The 19,566-nt window shown below is 47.6% G+C and overlaps 1 protein-coding gene across 1 annotated transcript in view; it reads left to right on the top strand.

The window, feature by feature from the left end:
* The first annotated feature begins 400 nt into the window (after positions 1-400).
* LOC144121866 (monocarboxylate transporter 6-like) overlaps positions 401-19,566 on the top strand; it is a 72,926-nt gene continuing 53,760 nt past the window's right edge. The window contains exon 1 of the mRNA XM_077655286.1: positions 401-670. Within this exon, the coding sequence (XP_077511412.1) occupies positions 575-670 (96 nt within the window). The 5' untranslated portion in view covers positions 401-574. The remainder of the gene's footprint in view (positions 671-19,566) is intronic.

The following is a 19,566-nucleotide window of genomic DNA, read 5'->3' as shown; positions in this document are numbered from 1 at the left end:
GCTGCCCTCGTCAAAGAGCTGCGCCTGATGTCGAGGCAAACTTCTATACTTAATACCTACTGCATAAATTTGAATGACAAGCATGGCCTTCGTCGTAGACCTCCACCCGCTGTTACATAAGCTGTTCAATTGCGGCTCCCCGCATTGGAAAGGATTCAGCGCGTGTTGTCGCAGGCACGGCAACGCTCTCAAAGGAAACAGTTCCCCAACCAGACTGGCATCCGGTAACAACGCTGCTTGTGGATAAAACTGAAAGCTGCACTGCGCAAAACCAGAAAAACCACCGCAGAAAAACAGAGAGCTGCAAGCTGCTCTCCGCAATGGCAGTCAGGTAGGTACACAGCACGCAGCTGTTGGACGACATGTTTGCAAGTTCTGCGCATAGCCTTTCTCCCCCTCTGCTTCTCTCTAGCGCTGGCTTCGGCTAACGCGCGTATCCATCTGGAGCTGCGCTTTCCGCGACGCGGCCCATTGCAGCCAAACGCGCAGGTTTGTTTCGCTCGGCTTCCTCACCATCAGCGCTGTGCCCCCTGCTGACCATGCATCTAGCAAGTCAAGAAGCAGCGGCCACGACATGAGTCCTCTCTTGACGCCAATGAAACGTCACGTGCGGCATGTTTGCCGGGTCTATCGCAAGACGTCTGGAACTGGTCGGGCACCGACATGGAAGGTTAGTGTATCACGCTACTCGGTTTAGCGCAGCTGCGGATCGCTCTTAAGTATGCAGCTGTGAATCAATTTTGCCCGTCTGTTTTTTTTATACCTACAATGTGCGTGTTACTTTCTGTCATGCATTTAGATTGTTCAGAACGAAGATGAAGTACAATACCTCTTCGGTTAAGGATGTTATATTTGCGATATACGGCAAAATATTTGGCGTTGCTGCAGAATACCGGTGTAGTTTCTCAAACGCACTGTTTTGCTTTGCGATGCAAGTGTAATTACCTGATTCGTTGAAAAGCCTGTTCTCTTTGATTAGCCTTACCCGATGAAAACAACGGCACAACGTAGGCACACTGTCGGTAATTTACAATTTCGATTAACAGCGCATATATAAATGCACTATTAAGGTTATCGGCCTTCCTCTGAATGACAGTGTGTAACCGTTGACACTTGTTTTTGTAGTCGTATCAATGCAATGACTCATTCTAGAATCAGTCCGTTAACAAGAACGAGAGGCAAATGTACAGACTGCGGAAGTGCAATCAGACGAAAGTACTATATGTGTATTCCCAAATTAAGCTTTTGGAGCAAATGACCGAAGTTATGTGTCATATTCTGAGAAGTGTTTTTTTAGGTTTAAAAATTTCTTGTTTCATATTTCTTTCAGTTTATCTCTTAGCGCATGTGACTGATATGTTCTTAAATACTGAGAGAAGCACTAACTGCTTTCTTGCAGTTGATCCGAATGTTATTAATTGGCGATGTTTTCTACAGTACATCACAGGGTTACGCGCCCGCGAACTATTGCAAACATTTTTCACTTGCGCTACTCCAGGAAGTAACTTCGTGCGCGGTTTTAAGTTGCACAAAAGCTTACTTCAGTTGTACTTAGGCGCTGGGATGTTTTCGAAAGCGAGAGCACCAAAATATCTAAGTGGTAAGGGGATAATAAAATATGCGCGGCCCTTTCCTAAGGCAACACGAGAGGGGAACAGCACGTAAGAATGTCCTATGATGCTGTATTATTCAGTCTCTGGTGACCACAGAAACCCGAAAAGGCATTCGTAGCCAGTGTCGGTGCTGCTTAAAACCAACTCCGAAAGTGTGCCTGGGCTTGGTCTTAACACATGGGGAGCTAAAGACGACTGACGCCGCAAAGTCGCGACAGCGTTGCGCACAGAGCTCATTCTGAAGGTGTAGGATACGCAGAGCCAGTACTTACCGTTAAAGGAGTATAGACGACTAAATTTTGGGTTAGTGTTTTCTTGTTTGTAATGATGTGTTAAGCATTACGATACATGAATTGCCATCTGGTATTCATCTACCACTGCTAAATAATTTATAATCGAATTTCTTTTTCATGCTGCTTCGGTCACGTGAGACATGAAAAAACTGCAATACAATCTCTGCTTCCTCTTTCGTTGTCTTTCCGGCACTTGAGGAAGGCTGGTTTCACCACTACAATGAATTAAAACGATTGAACAGCGATTATATGGACGTTCTTCCATGCCTCACGTGACAAGAAAAGTACTCTTTGACGTCACAACCTTCGCACAGCTGCTGAAACCGAAACCGAAACAGCAAGAAAGAAAAATATTAATTATAAATTATTTAGCGGTCGTAGGCGACCGTACCAATTTGCCGTAGCAGACCGTGCCAGTTGCCCAATGCCGCACCAATTATGGAAAACAGATGGTAAAGTTCACTTTTACAACTACCATAAATCAGCTACTACAAAATGACAGAGATTACGAGATTGTTCAGGAAAAAGTTGCGCGATATCTTTACTCAGATAACGCACGTGTTTTCCTCTTGTACTTATTTTATTACCTTGTAATGCTTGTTCTGTATCTTTTTTATTGCAAATACGACAGTAAGCGTTTCATATGTTGTTTTTTTTTTTGATAATGTAAACATTTTGTCTACGAGTAGCTTATATATGGGGTGCAATCTTCCGTTGCCCTCTCTCTATATTTTTATCGCTGTATGTATTCATGTTCTGTAACGTAAGATTTGCCACCCCTGCTGTAAAAGAATGGGTGCACTGGCCTAGTCAAACCTTTCTGGCGTTTTGCCTGTGCACCCAACATCATCTGATGTTGAATAAAGATCAAATTCAAATTCAAATTAATGCGTAGTACTGTCTTACGCATCATTATAGAGAAGAAAACATGCCACCAAGATTAGGTGTCTATACTCCTTTAAGCCTGCATTGCGAGCCACAGATGACAAGTATATAGATTGCATATAAGACGAGATGCGAAAAGCAAGGGCGACAAAGACGACAAAGAAGACAAAAGGTTTTGGTTGACAAAATGTATGGCTCTTTCCATAACTTCACTGCAGCCTTCACATTCCTGGGAGGGTCCAATCAGCGGCTCGCCTGAATGATAACCTGATTGGCCAGGAGTTAATTGGGGAAGCTTTAGAGAACGGAATGTGCTGTCAAAGGTTGTGCCCTTTACGGCGGAGAAGTCGCTCTGCGCAATCATCTCTGCGAAAGAACCGGGCTAGAATGGTCTTGTAAAGCCCTGCAGTGCGTCATCCGATTTGAAAACGGAAGCACCGAGCACCGAGCGACTGCGCCTAAATGTCACGTGTTGAATCGGCGTGAAGTGGTAGTACCTGCTATAGCTGTGTACGCACTAGCTGATTCTAAAGCAGCAGTCCCTTTCCCGTGCATTACATGAGCAGCCGCTAGACTCGGTCTATGTGGAGCCAGGGCTTGTACACCGCAGAGCCACGGCACGTGATCAGCAAGAAGCACAGCTGGAGCTACTCGCTTCTGCTCTGCCTGCTGTTTGAGCGATAGCCACGAGGAAGAGCAGGCCGCAAAGCCCAGCATCCGCCGCCGCACGGCAAAGCATGATTTCTTGCCTCCATTGCACGACAAAGATACGCAGATGCAATAACATTACGATATTTGCGCTTTCCGCGTTCTACGCTTGGAAGCAACACAATAGCCCTTCTGAAACACCGCAGTCGACGGCTTTAGGGTGCTTCAGGAACTATGCTTCAAAGTCGCTATAGAACACTCACTCCAGAGCTGCTTTCGAAAATTACCCCGCTAGGGAAGACCTGTGAAAAGGCTAAAGCAGGCACGCTAAAAGGGTTCCATGAGAATTGGCGGTGGTTTAGCTCTGGTTAAACCTGGAGTGACGCGATAGCTACAGCTGGTCGAGTGGAACTTGGTCGCGTGACCAACCACGTGATCAGCCAGGGCGCCGCGCCGCCGTCAGCTGCTCCGTACCACGTGTCCAACCACGTGACAGCGTGGCGGCGCAGCCACAGGGTGGTGGCGCAGCCACAGGGTGGCGTCGCCGCCACGCTGAAGGCTCGAAATGCTACCGTAATGCAGCTATCGCTACAAAACTCATGCGTAATTGCGAACTGCCGCCACGAAACCAAAATTATGACAAGCAAAGGATAGGTATTCTTCACATATCTTTCTTTTAATGATTTACAGATCATAATTGACTTATTATTACAACCTCGCCTTCAGGGAGGTTCGCGAGCCAGGGGGTCGTTCGACGAGTGACACACAAGCAGCAGAAAACGCTGTTTATTGCGGGTTAACTGAACAGCACTAAAATACATAAGAAAGCAAATGCACTCGCAACACTCTACAAGCAAAGTAGAACGTTCACACACTTCAGTAGAGTCATAGCTCCGCAACGTTACAACAGAGGCTAGGCTGCATTTAGATAAAACATGGCGCTGTCAGCTGCAACAAACTTCGCGACAACAGCCGAGCCTCCACGTTGCACAAATGATACGGCCGCCGGTGTCGCAGCCACTCTTGCCAGATACTGCCGTAACGCTGACGGCAGGGCGCATTGAAGGACCCGCGAAAGATTCGGCTCCCGCAGAACGCAAACCATGAATGTCCCACCGGCGTCTGGTCCGCGCCGCCGGAACCACGAAGAGAACTGGCAGCGTTTTCGCGCTGGTCCCCCTCCCCCGCGCGCTGCTCGCTCGGTCTTCATCTATATAGCCGCTGGCCAGATCGCACGCATGCTCTCCGCGCTGTCCGTGAAGAACTCGCCGGACATGCGCCAGGGTGTTGCACTTGGATGCACCCGTTCGCACCCGAAGGACGCAGGATGACGGGCATAGCGCGCAGCCTGTTGCCCCGAGGCATGAGAGGCCGTAGGCCCCAAAGACTTGATACTGTCAAATCAATCCTTAACCACTTCGAGAGCCAGCGTTATTAGTTGTAGAGCGTCTAGTTTTTGGACGTTGACAAGCATTTTCGGTGAATGGTATTCGCCATCGGAGAGCGCCTTGTATCAAACTCTACAACCAGCAAACGGTATGCAAAATATAGCTATGTATTCACGTACATTACCAATGCCCCACAACACGTAATAACGTAACATGTGAGATATCTTCGAGCAGTTCATTTCACAGCAGATCGACAGAGAGAAGGTTAATGCGGATAATACAATATCTTACAGATACCTCCCTTTGTCATGTAAAAAAAATTATCAGAACTAGAATCAGAAGTTTATTTCAACATCAAGGGGTGCTGCGGGTGCACGCAAAAAGCCTTGTGGAGGTTTGACGAGACCTATACCATAGTGATAAACAGTTGGACAAATCAACATTAATGAATTTATCAGTTTATGAATGAATTCATTACACAGCGATTATAAAAAAATTCATACAAGCACAAATGCGTACAATGCAGCTGAACAGTGACACAACAAATAGAGTGATCAGTTCTACACAACACGTGAAGAATCTCACAGCAGAAAAGATGGGAAGGCTACATGGTCGACAAGTAGCTGCACTCTGTCTACTGCAAAATAATGCACAGAACTCTTTTGTACCAAGCACATGATATATTTGTCAACGACAATTCAGCTTGACTAGACTGAAGTTTCATTGACTTGGATATTATTTTCGTCAACTTTTTAGGGCGCTCTGTGCCTAATTGTGTAAAACCCGAAATACCAACTTCTCAGTGTTCCCTGCACGTAGTAGCGATTTCTTTCTTTTAGGTTAATCTACTATCTTTCACGTTGCCAGGAGTGCCAGACAGCGGTCTAGTATGCTCGTTTAGTGACCAAGTGGAGTATGGTGGGAAACAAACTGCTGTACTTTTTTTTCTATAAAAATACGCACTGCATGATGGCAAAGCTTTATCTCTGAGCGTCTTTACCCGCGCTGTATAGGGTACAGTAAGCTAGGCTGTAGATTATTGCGTGACCTGCACTTCCATTTGGCCGCATTTGCTTACAGTCCGTCATCATGATATGGGTTATCCGCGTTCTGGCATAGCCCACTTTGGACAATTTTCCTCTTTGTCAAAACCAGCACCGTAATTGAGTAATAGAGTGCCTTTCCCTATTGTATTTCAATCGGGTAGAAAAAAATGAAAGCACCTACATATACTTCGAAACTCCTTTTTGTGTTACCCAAGAAGGCTCTCAATATTCGTCTTCACCACAGACCGCCATTGGTTAAACTTCTAATCGATTTCGGAAGAAAGTGTAGACAAGGCATACAGACCCCGCTGCCTTTTTCCTGCGCCGGGGATCACCTAGAATCTAAATCCTGTTGAAAAACACTGAATTATACGTACGATTAGTTATACAGAAAAACGCTGCTTGTCTGATTAAAACGGCGCCGGCCGCAAGGCTTGGCAGCGCAGCTTGGCGTCTCTCCAAAATTCCTCATAAGACTCCCTAAACGGTGTGGGCTTTTGCCCCAGCTAGCGAACAAAGTAACATTCTACAAAAAGGGAGCTTGGTAGCATGGCCTTGGGTATTTTCATGCAGACATGCTTTGCATGAAATAAAATGTTTTTTTTTCGGAATTTCTACCGTCATGTGGATCTTGCCAATGTATAGTGATTCCACGAATGCTGAGTTGTTAGTCTGAAGAATGCTGGAATTTGAAAGTCGCAGTCTTAAACCATGGACACTTAGGACTAGATCTGGGAATTGCTTGTACTAGAAAAAAACATTTACACTTTTGGAAAGGTGATAGATTGCCTTTCTGTAGCCCATTATAGTATATATTGACGCCGAATATGTCTTCTGAATCAAATAATGAGCTGTGCCAAAAAGTGTTATTAGGAACGCAATATGTCTGATAAAATGGACGGCCGGTTCACTGCTCTTTGCGTTTCCGCACGTACTCGAAATAAACATACCGACAACAACTCATCAGAAGTGTACGCCACTTGTCTGCTACAAAATGGCAATTACAATTCCACAATGATACCTTGAAGGCCGGTACGGTGAGAATTTTCGGACGCAGATGGTACATGAATCGGCCCAATTTACTCAGGGTACCCCGGAAAGTGGGCATTCCTAGTGCTATGCCTACTTCTGGCAGTGTACATTGATCCAGAGCCTTTGACATCCCATGTGTAGATACGGGGCATTAAATTTCAACACCATAACATACCCTAAATTTCGGCAATAGCGTGAAATGTTCGCCTTCCCTTTGTCAACATGTTCATTAGAGTTTGGAAATGAGGGCTATTACAGCGGAGAATCCGAGGAGGTTTTAGGGCTTGCAAAACATTCATCGCTGTCAAATTGCAGTGCTCTACTACTGCCGTAGAATGCTGAGCACCGCATACCTTTAAAGGGGCCCCGAAACACATTTTCAGTGCATTGTTTTTGCCTGTTGGTGGCATAGAACGAGTTATAGTGATGCTATTAGCATCGGTTGTACCACGTATACTGCGGTTTTTAATATTTTAATTAGCTCGCAAAAACAAATTTGCGGCGCTGACGGTGTAACCATACAGTGGTGGTTTTTAGCATCGGATATGACATCACTTTGCGCGAGCTTGATGATTGGACAAAGAGTAAATATATTGCAAATTGCGTTCATAACTAGAGATACGTTTTGTCAAGTTTTTGTGTTTTATATTAGATTAACAAAACCAACGTGTTTGCCCTAGATAAAAGCACTGTAAACCAAGTAAAACAAAAACACGCCACCAGAGGCACTGACTACTTTTTGTATCGAAGGACTTTGCGCCTCTGGAAACATCCTACGACCTAGCACTAAACACATATGGCTACTCTCTATGTATCTGAGAGCGGCTTTGCGGAATCGATCCGATTGAGCCATTGCACTCTATAAGCGTTCGTTTCGGTCGCAAGGAAATATGCATTCGTTTCACATTTAGCAGGCAGTGCGCATCGTCAGCTTGTGGAGCATCTCCGGGCGGTGGTGCCAGATGGCGCCATGTCCCCGTCAAGAGCGCACGCTCCTTGCTCGCCGTGGCCACCCAGCGCGCTAGGAGCGACGGGCGATGGTTGGCGGTAAGCAGTAGCGGTACGCGCTATGCTAAATGTCTCTGATATCTTGCGCAGGCTGTCTCACCGTCACAGTATCTCGCGCTCGAGTTCGGATCCATAAGTAAGGGAACGTCACTGATCAGTGTTCCCTTCTGCGCCGTCGACGTGACGCTGAAGCATCGCTTGGGTCAGCTGGACGTTCACATGATTATTGTAACCATGCAAACGGCGTTGCCAGCCTTGGCATGAACGAGTTACAGAGAGCAGGCAACCATGGAGTGCAAACTTCCGCCACGTGCTAAGATAGGTTGTTTTTATTGGTCGCGCTGGGTGTCGTTATTGGGAGAGTGAAATTGGAATGGGAAGCTCCGCGAAAATTGAGTTGAGGGCAGCGTTTTGTTTGCTTGTATTTTGAAACTTCTTCATTGAATAACTCCCGTTCCTCTGCATCGATTCTCGTAATTCTTTTTGAGTCAGCATCTGTGTGGCATAAAGAATCCATCTGAAGCGTAACCGGCATCCGCTCAAGCGGTGTTTCGCAGCCCCTTTAGCACTAAATCTTATGCGCCCGCGGGCTGCTGACAGACATTTAGCTTACCGGTGCACCGGACTTTAACCCATTGAAGCAGAGCTACACTTTGCTTCAGAGATCCACACTTCGGTTTCTCTTCTTTTGTTGAATGTTAAAGATAAAATGCTTTTGGCTGGCGTCCTCGGCAACACTGTGGCGAACATCGGGCAGGAGCCGTGGAAATTCGAATGAAGAAAACGAAGCAAAGTTTTCTGAGCTTCAGTTCTAAATGGTTATCAGTTTTCCGCACTTTGAAGCAATCGGCGCGCCGCGAGCAGAGGGGAGCCTTGCGAGTCTTTGAAGCCTCTGCTACCACTGCTATCACTGCGAGGGTCAGGATGCTGGCAGCAGTGTTTAATCCAGCGACGCCATCATCTCATCGCTCGCGAACCGCAACACCCGCCGGCGTGGAAGCCAATCGGAGTACAAGTTTGCGCTGGTCGGGCCCGAAATTAGGGGCTGAACAATGCACTGACGCAGGCGGGGCATCCATAGAAAGAGAGGAGTTAGGGTGATGAAATAGGCCATCCCTTTTGGGCGCACACCGCAGACCACTTCTCGGGTGTGCGCTCCCGCATCGCAGCGGCTCCGCGGATGTCATGGGTTTTGCAGCTGCGAGACCCTGAAACGACGTTTCGTCTGACTCGAGACACATTAGGCTGGCAGGCCTGCGCCGTTGGCTCGCGAATGCACGCGCCTCGGGCTCGTTCTGCGCTTCGGCTAAGTTGGCGGCAGAATTGCTTCATTTATTGGTGTTGCTTGGCATGATATGGGTGGCACACATTTTAATAATGGGTTTAGTTACGTTTTTTAAATAAGTTTCATGCTGCAAAAGTTGATGTATCAAGAGCATGCAGTAAAAATATACAGGATGTATGTACTACTTTTTAGATTTCACCATGCTTTCACTGCTTCCTTATCTCTTTCGTTCCATAAAGTGTTGACCTGATTTGAATAACCAAAGACATGCTTATCTGTGAAGTATATTTTTCTGTTGCTTTTTTGTTATCATTTTTTGCGTACGCTTCATTTCTTTATTGCCTTCCTAGTGTTTTTTGTATCTATGTTGCCTGCTGCCCTGCAATATGAGGGCCGAGGAGCATGTCAAGCCAAAATTTCTGGCTTTTTTCCATCGACCCTCACCATCTATACATGGGAAATAAATTGAAATTGAAATGATAACCAACCCTGAGCAATGTAACGCGACTCTTGGGAAGCTTTTCATGCCTACAGCTACTCTTGGCGAAGAAATGTACTGCAATTTGTTTGTTCATGTTTTCCTTTACTTCAGCAGGAACCATGCACCTCCCAGAGCACTGAATGGTGCTGCATGTTAATTGTAAATTGAAAAAAAAAATCAGCGTTCTGTTTGCATTTCAGTGCGGCCAAAGGCTTGCCAATGGTAGCTGCTTCATTTTACAGGAACAGCTGTTAGCAGCACGTTTGCCAATTGTGCGTCGTTGTCATCGTCGGTGTAACACAATGTCACAAAGATTGGGCAGCATGCGATGATGTTACGCATGACGTAACTGCAGCTCGCCATGGCAACACGGTCAAAAACAGTGATATCACGAATAACACCATTGTGGCCTCACGCACACTGTGCCAGAGAAGGCGGCAGAAAATAAGAAATAAGTGATATTATAATGCATTAAGTAGCTTTCGTTGATTCAAATAGTCGGTAACGTTGTCACTTCTGAACCGCATGTTAAGAGCATTACGGTTAGCAAGGCATTCCTTCTTCGTATGCAGGCGCGTACAAAGAATGCAGCTTCATCTCCAGACTTGTCTTAACGGCCGAAGGCAAATAGTTTGGGAGTTTCATTTCCTCATCTAGGAAAACTCTTTTGCCCGGCAAAACTCACAGCGAGGTAGCTATTTAGAACGCTCCCTTAACCTTCGCCGAAACTATTGCGAAACTATCGGAAACAGAGAAGAATAACAGGACGTGACGATGTCTCTCACGGTGCAAAAGCGCGCATACTTTCTGCGTGTTCCGGGCTGAAGCAGTGACACAGATATTTGCATAAAGCATGAAATATTTTCATCTCCAGTACCCTTAGCACTGCGAGGCTAACCTTGAAGCCCCACCTTTCTGAAATTATTTAAAATTGAATGCCCAAATGGCACCCACCATACATTTACACAGACACAAACAAACAAGTCAACATTCTTGGCGGCACACATGCGTAAAAGTGGGGAAGCAATGTGGCAGTTGTTTCTGAGCCGCATCTAACGGTACCACCCCACAAAAGCCCACTACTCTCAGAATAGAAGCTTCATAGAAACCAGTGGCTCAACATGTCGGTCCATCATACAGTCTTTCACAGACTCAACAGTTCAGTCTAACACTGTACAGTATAATCTCGTTGTCTTTTTCTCTGGTTCACTTTAATATGTCCCTGAAAAACAACATATAGAAAAAAAAACAAAGCTAATGCGCAGCCTCTCCCGATAAGTTGTTGTTGATAGCCTATCAAAAGATGGCGCATACCCACACTGGGGGATCGGCCAAGAATCGGGTGGCTATAAGTCCCGATAAGTCTTCGCAATTGCCATCGTCGTCATCTTTCATCCGTTCGTTCTGCACCTCGGATTGTTTGGTGGATTAGCACTGCCACCGAGGCCTGCCGATGAGAATGAAGAGTAGCTGCGTGTATCCGCACACGCAGGGGAGGCCACGAAGGCCAAGAGGTCGCTGAGGTCTTTGACAACAAGGCAAGCGCAAACAGTGATCAGCGGGGGTTTTAGCGCGCTGCCGAGCACAAAAAATAAACGAACTTTGGGGACACTTATGTGGAACGCAAGAGCATGACACGATACCATTGAAAGGTTGGGGGACCCCAGGGGCACCCTTTTGCAGACATCGACAAACTTTGTGCCACAACATACTGCTTTGCTAAACATCATCGCAGATAATATTTTGTGACGCTAATTAGTGAACCTAATTACCGCAGTGTTGTTCTAATGTAATTCGCCTACTGTGCGGTGCGAAGTGCTTGTACAAGACCGCAATTTATTCCATTGAACGAACGTACCTCAGTTGTGTAGAGGTAGCGTGCCCAGTTCGCGACTTTGAAGAGAGGGGTTCAATTCTTTTGACCTCCGATTTTACGTTCAGCAGGTCCGTTTCCTATGTCAATTCCCCCTCAAGTGATCAGGATTTTCAACTCATGCTGACGCGGAGCTTTGCGCCAAACGCGACCTCCATCGCTATCGCGTTTAAGAAAAAAAAATCACAAGTGGCTGAACGCGGCTTCAAGGAAAGCACCAACAGCGGTCAGCGAAGCACCGTACGCAGACCAGCTAAAAGAATTGGCTCATGGTGGCTCGTGTCCTCAATTCATGGAAGCAGCCAGGGTGACCAGGCACTCTGCCAGGCTGGAATAACAGAAGTGTCCGACCAGAAGGGCGAAGCAACCTCAGAACCTGGCCAATAGCCGAGCTCGGCTTCAACCGTGTGTTATCTGCCCTAGAAAAAGCCAAGACTTTCTATATGGTTCCATGCATGCACCTCCTCTTGCGGACGACGTAAAGTAGGTATTTTCAACCCAATCTTTGTCTTTGGTTAGAATGGCGCCTACAGGCCAGTTCTGCCTGATTCATAGAGAAAAAAATTCGTCAAGGGCGTACACAACTGATAATGAGCGGCCGCAATTAGTAAAGAACACGCCCTAGGTAGCTAAGGAACCCTCCAACCGAAGGGTGGCGTCATTCGCTCGCGCTCGTCACTGAACACGGACCGTGGCGAGTGGCGACCATGGTTGTTGGACATGTGAGCACTCAGCATTATCTGTTTTTCGTTTCCAGCTTGCAGAAACTGTGTGCCAGTGTAATTAAATTCCTAAGGCTGTTCAACGCTGCAGCTCGGTGCTTTTTGACAAAAAACACCAGCGTGGTTAGTTTCGCACTGATTCATAAACGGGAACGTGACGTTTTTTTGCAGTTTCTAACAATGGCAAGGCTGCATTGCAGGCGATTTAGACCGAACATGTTGGTTGTGCCATTCATTGTCACCAAACGCGCTTTCAGGTGCTGCTTCCGCGCCCGCAGCTTTGCTTTGACTCTTACGTGGATGTGGTTTTTTTGTGTGACCCCTATATTACCTAATTTCGTTCAATTCATTTTTTTTCACATTTTTGCAATATGCGGTCAAATTTTTAGTGAGGTGCTGGAAGGGGTGAAGGAATAGGTCTACTTAGGGCAGGTAGTGACCGCTGTTTCGGATAATGAGAAGGAAATAACGGGAAGGAAAAGAATGGGGTGGAGCGCATATTGCCACCTAGTGTTGCCAGGTGGCGCAAGCTGTCCGCGAAGACGATGAGGTTGCGATCTTGCTATTGTGGATCGGCCGCCATTACCGTCTCCTCTTGCCGACTCCAGCTGTTGAAGCGTCTCTCTGTGAGAACTCCGTGACAATTTGGTGGAGGTGCTGGGTACGAGTATCCCATGCAAGAAACCCCTCCAGGGAGCCGTGCCGCCAGCCCTGCGCCGATTGACACCCCGGTACACCGCTTCAGCCGGAGGCTGCAGGGACTTTCACCGGAGCTTGGACCACTCGCGACAGTCATGATGCCAGCCACCGGTATTCTCACGCAAGCTGCCGGTGCTACACCTGCCCACTATACCTTGCAGACCCCGCGGGTTCCCAAGGCCTTCCACGGGGACCTTTTCGAAGACGTGGAGGACTGGTTCCTTCACTTCGAGCGTGTGGCTGCTTATAACCAGTGGGACGACGCCGCGAAACTAAGAAACGTGTACTTTAGCCTAGAGGATGGCGCCCGCACGTGGTTTGAGAACCGTGAGGAAGTTCTAACTTCCTGGCGAGAGTTTCGCCGTCGCCTGCTGGAGGCCTACACCAGCGCGGATCGCCGCGAAAGAGCGGAGCGGGCAATCCAGTCCCGCGTCCAGCTACCGAACGAAAGCGTACAAATGTACGTCGAGGACATGACGCGGCTCTTCAGGAGAGCTGATCCTGCCATGCCTGAAGAGAAGAAACTTCGGCACTTAATGAGAGGCGTCAAAGAGCAGCTGTTTGCAGGCCTCGTGCGCAGCCCACCATCTACAGTTGCTGCATTTCTTTCGGAAGCCACAACGATGGAGAAGGTCCTGCAACAGCGTTGCGCCAGTTACGACCGGCCCGTGCATGCTGCTGCAGTCACATCATCGTTTGCCACCATCGGACAGCATCCTGATGATTTGCGGGAACTTATTCGCACAATCGTGCGTGAGGAGCTTCACAAATTTTGTAGCCCGTCGCAGCCTGCGCTCGGTTCCATCTCCGCTCTTGTACGAGAGGAGGTGCAACAGGCGTTCCGGGGCCCTGTTCCTGTGGTCGACGTACCACCTCTGCCTGGGGACTACCACCGTCCGACGTACGCCGAAGTTGCAAGGCGTCCGGCTCCCGCTTCGCCGCCACCAATTCACGCCACGCCTCAAGCCCCGCGGCCCTCTGTGCAACCGGTGCAGTACTTCGAGGATCGTCGAGCACCCCTCCGAAAGGCCGACGTTTGGCGTACACCTAACCGACGACCGCTCTGTTTTCACTGCGGAGAGCCAGGTCATCTTTATCGAAATTGTTATTACCGACGCATCGGCATCCAAGGCTTCCGCACCGACTCACCGAGACCCCGTCAAGGTGAACGACCCCCTGAAATTGAAGAATTCCTTGCGGACCAGCGCAATCCATCCCGAGCGCAGCGGCAGTCGCGCTCACCCTCACCGAGGCGCTCTTCCCCGACACCTCCCGGCTTCTCGCGAGCGGCACCGGGCCGATCGCCAAGTCCTCGTCGGGAAAACTGAAACCCGCGACCTTCGGGGGCGAGGTCGCTGGGGGGCGCTGTGCTGAAGACCTCCCGTCGTCGCCGCTACAATCCGACAAAAACCCGCCGACGCCATCACCAGAGTTAAAAAACCGCGTTTCTTTAGAAATACCCGTTCTTATCGATGGTCGCAGAGTAAGCGCATTAGTTGATACCGGGGCCGATTATTCGATCTTAAGTGGACAACTGGCGACCATTCTGAAAAAAGTGATTACCCCTTGGCCTGGCGCGCACCTTCGAACTGCCGGCGGTCATCTGGTTACGCCCAAGGGTATGTGCACTGCTCGCGTTCAGATCAGCAAGTCCACGTTCGTCGTCAGCTGCATCGTCCTGGGCGAGTGTTCTCGGGACCTAATCCTCGGCATCGACTTTCTGCGGGAGTATGGAGCAATTATCGATCTGCGCAACCGAATCGTCATGTTTTCCACAGAGCAAGCCGCCGAACTCGACAACTCCTGCCAACGCAGTGCCGCACTTCGCGTTTTCGCCGACAGCGTCACACTTCCGCCCCGTAGCAGTGTTTTGATTGAAGTCGCCTGTGCTGAGTTGCACGACGCTGAAGCAGTCGCCGAGGCTAATCATTCGCTCCTCCTGACTCAAGGCATCTGCGCCGCTCGAAGCTTACTAACAATTCGCGCTGGCCGGTCTGCGATCCTTGTTACAAATTTTTCTCCAGAGCACCGGCACCTTTTCTCTGGAACTGCGATCGCTACCGCTGAAGCGGTTGTGGATGTTCCGGTCTGCTTTGCGTTCGCGGCAGCGGCCCCTGACGACCAATCATCGCGCGCTACTGACGACCAATCTGTTCCGAATGTCGACATCAACTGCAACCTCCCCGAAGGAAAGCGCCTGGCCTTAGAGCACTTGCTATTGGAGTATAAACAGTGTTTCGCTTCTTCGTCGAAAGTCCGTCAAACGCCCCTAACGCAACACCGGATCATTACGTATGACGACGCTCGCCCTACCCGCCAGCAGCCTTATCGTGTTTCCGCCAAAGAACGGGAAATAATCCAAAAGCAAGTTCAGGAGATGATTGACGACGGTGTAGTTCAACCTTCCCAAAGCCCGTGGTCTTCGCCTGTTGTCCTTGTTAAAAAGAAGGATGGAACACTTCGATTCTGCGTGGACTACCGTAAATTAAACAATGTGACTAAAAAGGACGTCTACCCGTTGCCCCGCATTGATGACTCCCTGGACAGATTACGGCGTGCTAAGTACTTTTCATCCATTGACCTGAAGAGCGGTTATTGGCAAATTGAAGTGGACGAACGGGACCGCGAAAAAACTGCCTTTGTTACACCAGATGGCCTCTATGAATTCAAAGTGCTGCCTTTTGGCTTGTGCTCTGCGCCAGCGACGTTTCAACGGATGATGGATACTGTCCTCACCGGCCTCAAGTGGCAAAGTTGTCTTGTATACCTGGACGACGTTGTCGTTTTTTCAGAAACTTTTGAACAGCATCTCGTGCGCCTGCGAACTGTCCTCAGAGCCCTCCATTCCGCTGACCTTACGCTGAAGCCCCAGAAGTGCCACTTCGGTTACACAGAGCTCAGGTTCCTCGGTCACGTTGTGAGCGCCGACGGAGTTCGACCCGACCCCGACAAGACAGCCGCCGTCGCCAATTTTCCTACTCCGACTGACAAGAAAGCTGTCCAGCGTTTTCTGGGTCTCTGTGCATATTACCGACGGTTTATTGCGGACTTCACAAAGATTGCAGAGCCGTTGACGCGCCTCACCAGGAGCAACACCTACTTCGTTTGGACAATAGACCAAGAGACGGCTTTCTCTTCGCTCCGCCAACGCCTTCAGACATCTCCCGTTCTTGCACACTTCGACGAAGAGGCCGACACCGAGATCCACACCGACGCCAGCAATATCGGTCTTGGAGCTGTCCTTGTCCAACACCAAGAGGGCATTGAGAGAGTTATAGCCTATGCTAGCCGTACTCTCTCCCGCGCCGAACGCAATTACTCTACGTCAGAGAAGGAATGCCTTGCTGTCGTATGGGCCACCATGAAATTTCGCCCTTACCTTTACGGCCGCGCATTCAAAGTCGTAACCGACCACCACTGCCTATGCTGGCTGGCTAATTTGCGAGACCCGTCTGGACGATTGGCCCGCTAGGTTCTCTCAGATCATGAATGGCAGCTTACCAATATCCCTCAAAAGAAAAGTGTAAAAAAGCTGTATCTTACCGGTACTCACCTACGTGGCAGAAACATGGTCAGCTTAAATTAAGTACAGCGCAGCGAGACACGGCAAAAAAAAATGATAAGTGTAACGTTAAGAGACTGGAAGCGAGCAGAGTGGGTGAGGGAACAAACGCGGGATAATGTAATCCTAGTCGAAATCAAGAGGAAGAAATGGGCTTGGGCAGGGCATGCAATGCGCAGGCAAGGTGTCCGCTAGTGGATTCCAAAAGAAGGCAAGCGTAGAAGTGTGCAGGCATAGGGTGGACGCAGCTGGCAAAGGAGAGGGTTAATTGGAGAGACACGGGAGAGGCCTTTGCCCTGCAGTTGGTGTAGTGGGACTGATAATGATGATGACACCCACCCACCTTCACAAATATATATATATATATATATATATATATATATATATATATATGCGTGCATACAGAGTGTTTCATCTAAGACTGCACAATTTTTAAAACTGGCTTTTTTAGTTGAACTCAGAAGAGCGGTTTTCGGCATAGCATTGTCAGGGGCGTAGTACATCAGAATACAGCAAAGAGGTGCGAACTGGCAGGCTGGTTAACAAATATTTAATTAGCTTTTAACTGTATGGTTAGCTTCTTAGTTATTGAGAGGCGTGTAGCCCACCGTAAACAATATCCACATCATTTTTTAGACTTTAGAAAAAGCGGTTATCCTCGGCGCTGCAGTGCAAGAAATTTGGAATATTTCGACGATTTACGTGCACTGGAGAGGTTGCTTCGCCTGCAAGTTTCTCTAGAGCGCCTGTGTTTTGGCGCGATGCAGCGAAAATTTGTTGGGCCGCCGGGCCGAGGGTAAGCGTGATTTCGAAATTCTAAAAGCTGGTATGGATGTTAATTACGCTGGGCTTAACGCCTGTCAATAATAGATGAGCTTAACAGGAATAGTCAAATAGTTAACAAGAGCGTCACGTTCTGAGTTTCACGATGATCCTGCCCCGATGGTTAAGCTACTGATTAAAACAAGGTATTTTCTCCCGATCTTCACTAGCTCTTGGGCACATACGCACATCTGTCGACGCCAGCACCCCCGGCGCATTACAGTCTCGAAGGAAACGTGTTTTCATAAAATTTTTTCCAGCCCTTACGCTTGGTCCCCGCGAGGCAGCTGTGAAATCTCGACCACACCGTGAACCGTGAATCGTGAAAACCGTGAGCAAGGTAGTGCGTAATGAACGCGTGCGCGGGCCCGCTGCGCAAAGTGCCCATAAGCCTTTGCAAGATGCCTATCATATCTGGAGTCCCAAACGAGCAAAATAAATTTACGTCTCCACAAATCCGTGAACCTTGAAATCGTGAATGACATAAACATGCTCCAAAGGAATTTTATCTAATGTGCTCTAGCATAGCGCTGTGTTGTTTCGGGCAAAAAGCATCGCACGCCTTCGTTCTGCCGCACGAGCTAGAAGCGGTTGTATCGTTTTTTTTTTTCCTGTTAAAGCACATATCAATCTCTTCTCGCTGTGAGTCATTGCGAAGCCTGAATTTCACGGCAGTGAGTCAACAAATAGTTTTTTGACAGCTTAGATGACGGGCACAACAGGCAAGCCGGAACTAGCTACGTTCGCGTGACATGGATCATATGAATAACGCCAAGGACGCAAGCTTTGATTTAGGCTTCTCTGCAGCACTATCCTAACTCGCAGTGAAGCTTGCTCGCTCCTTCCTTGTACTTCGATTCGAACTCTGAGAAGATAAGAACCCTGCGCAGGCTCGGCAATAAAATTGGAAAAAGGAAAAGATTCTCGCCCTGGAAGCTTTACATTTAGGAATGCTGCAGTAATTATATGAAATAAAATCAAGAGCGGTGGAGTAAATAACGTCAAAAATTTCGTCAAACCCAGGAACTACAATGTGTCTGTAGAATACTGCTAACAAAGCCTGTTAACGGGCGCCGTTGAAAATAGTCGCATTATGAAGCGGAGCCAAGAAAATGTAGGAATAAAATCCTGCTCTAACATGGCAAAAAAAGAGGGCTGAAGAACAGGAAACGCTTAAAATAAATAAAACAAATTACATGCTAAATTAAATATAAAAGAATTTCCTAAACGAAGTAAAGGTTCGAAATTGCTTCGGCGTATCGCCTGACATACGACGGTTGCGCCTGCCGGCCTGCAGGAATAAAAACGGTGCGCACTTTACCGAGATAGTTTTGCGCCTATTTTTAACTATGCCGAAAACTTTGCTGCAAAAGTTGGAAACCCTTTCTTTCAAACGGCTCCCTTCTGAGGTATATGCAATATATGCCGAAAAAAGCTTCTCTTCACCTGAAAAATAGAATTTTTAAAAATCAGCGAGCTGCTTCACTGAAACACCAGGTATACGTACATCACGCAATTGTGGAAATTGAAATATAGTAGATTTTTTAGGGAATTAAGCCCATCAGTATTTTTTAAAAATAGCGTGTTTGAGGTAACGCGAAGCTTTTTGCTGGATACTAATACCAATGTTGGCGCACGTTAAAGAGCAGGCGATTTATGTTAGCTACTTAGGTGAGTAACTAAATACTAAGTGTTTAATTCTTTAAATATTTCAAATAGGCATCTGGTGGCGATTAGAGGTTTGTAGCCGGTCGTTACTAATAGCCGCACCAGTTTTTAGTATTTCGAAAACGCGATTATCCTCAGCGTTGTGGCTCGAAAAAATTTGGCGATTTCAACTAGTTGCATGCGCTGAGGGGGTTGCTTTGCCCACGTGCATTTCGAAAGCTTATGTATTTTGGCACAATATAGCCAAAATTGGTTGACCTACAGCGGCGAGGGTAATCGTGTTTACAAATGCTAAAATCTAAAATGGCTATTAATATCTGTCGGCTTTAAATCTAATCGCAGCCAGGTGCCTATCAGAAATAGCTAAAATTTTAACTGCTAGAATTTTAATAATCGCTTTACTGGTAACATCAGTCATCTTTTTTTTACGTCCGCCAACACTACTAACACTGTGCAACAGAAAAGTTCTTTTCACCACAAAAACCCTATTTTTAAAAATGAATGATCGACTTCCCTGGAACAGCTGGAAAATATGCCATGT

This window comes from Amblyomma americanum, chromosome 2 (genome assembly GCF_052857255.1).
Source record: "Amblyomma americanum isolate KBUSLIRL-KWMA chromosome 2, ASM5285725v1, whole genome shotgun sequence".
Classification (NCBI taxonomy): Eukaryota; Metazoa; Arthropoda; class Arachnida; order Ixodida; family Ixodidae; genus Amblyomma; species Amblyomma americanum.
Note: the sequence above shows the minus strand (reverse complement) of the source record. Positions and strands in the feature narration are given on the sequence as shown.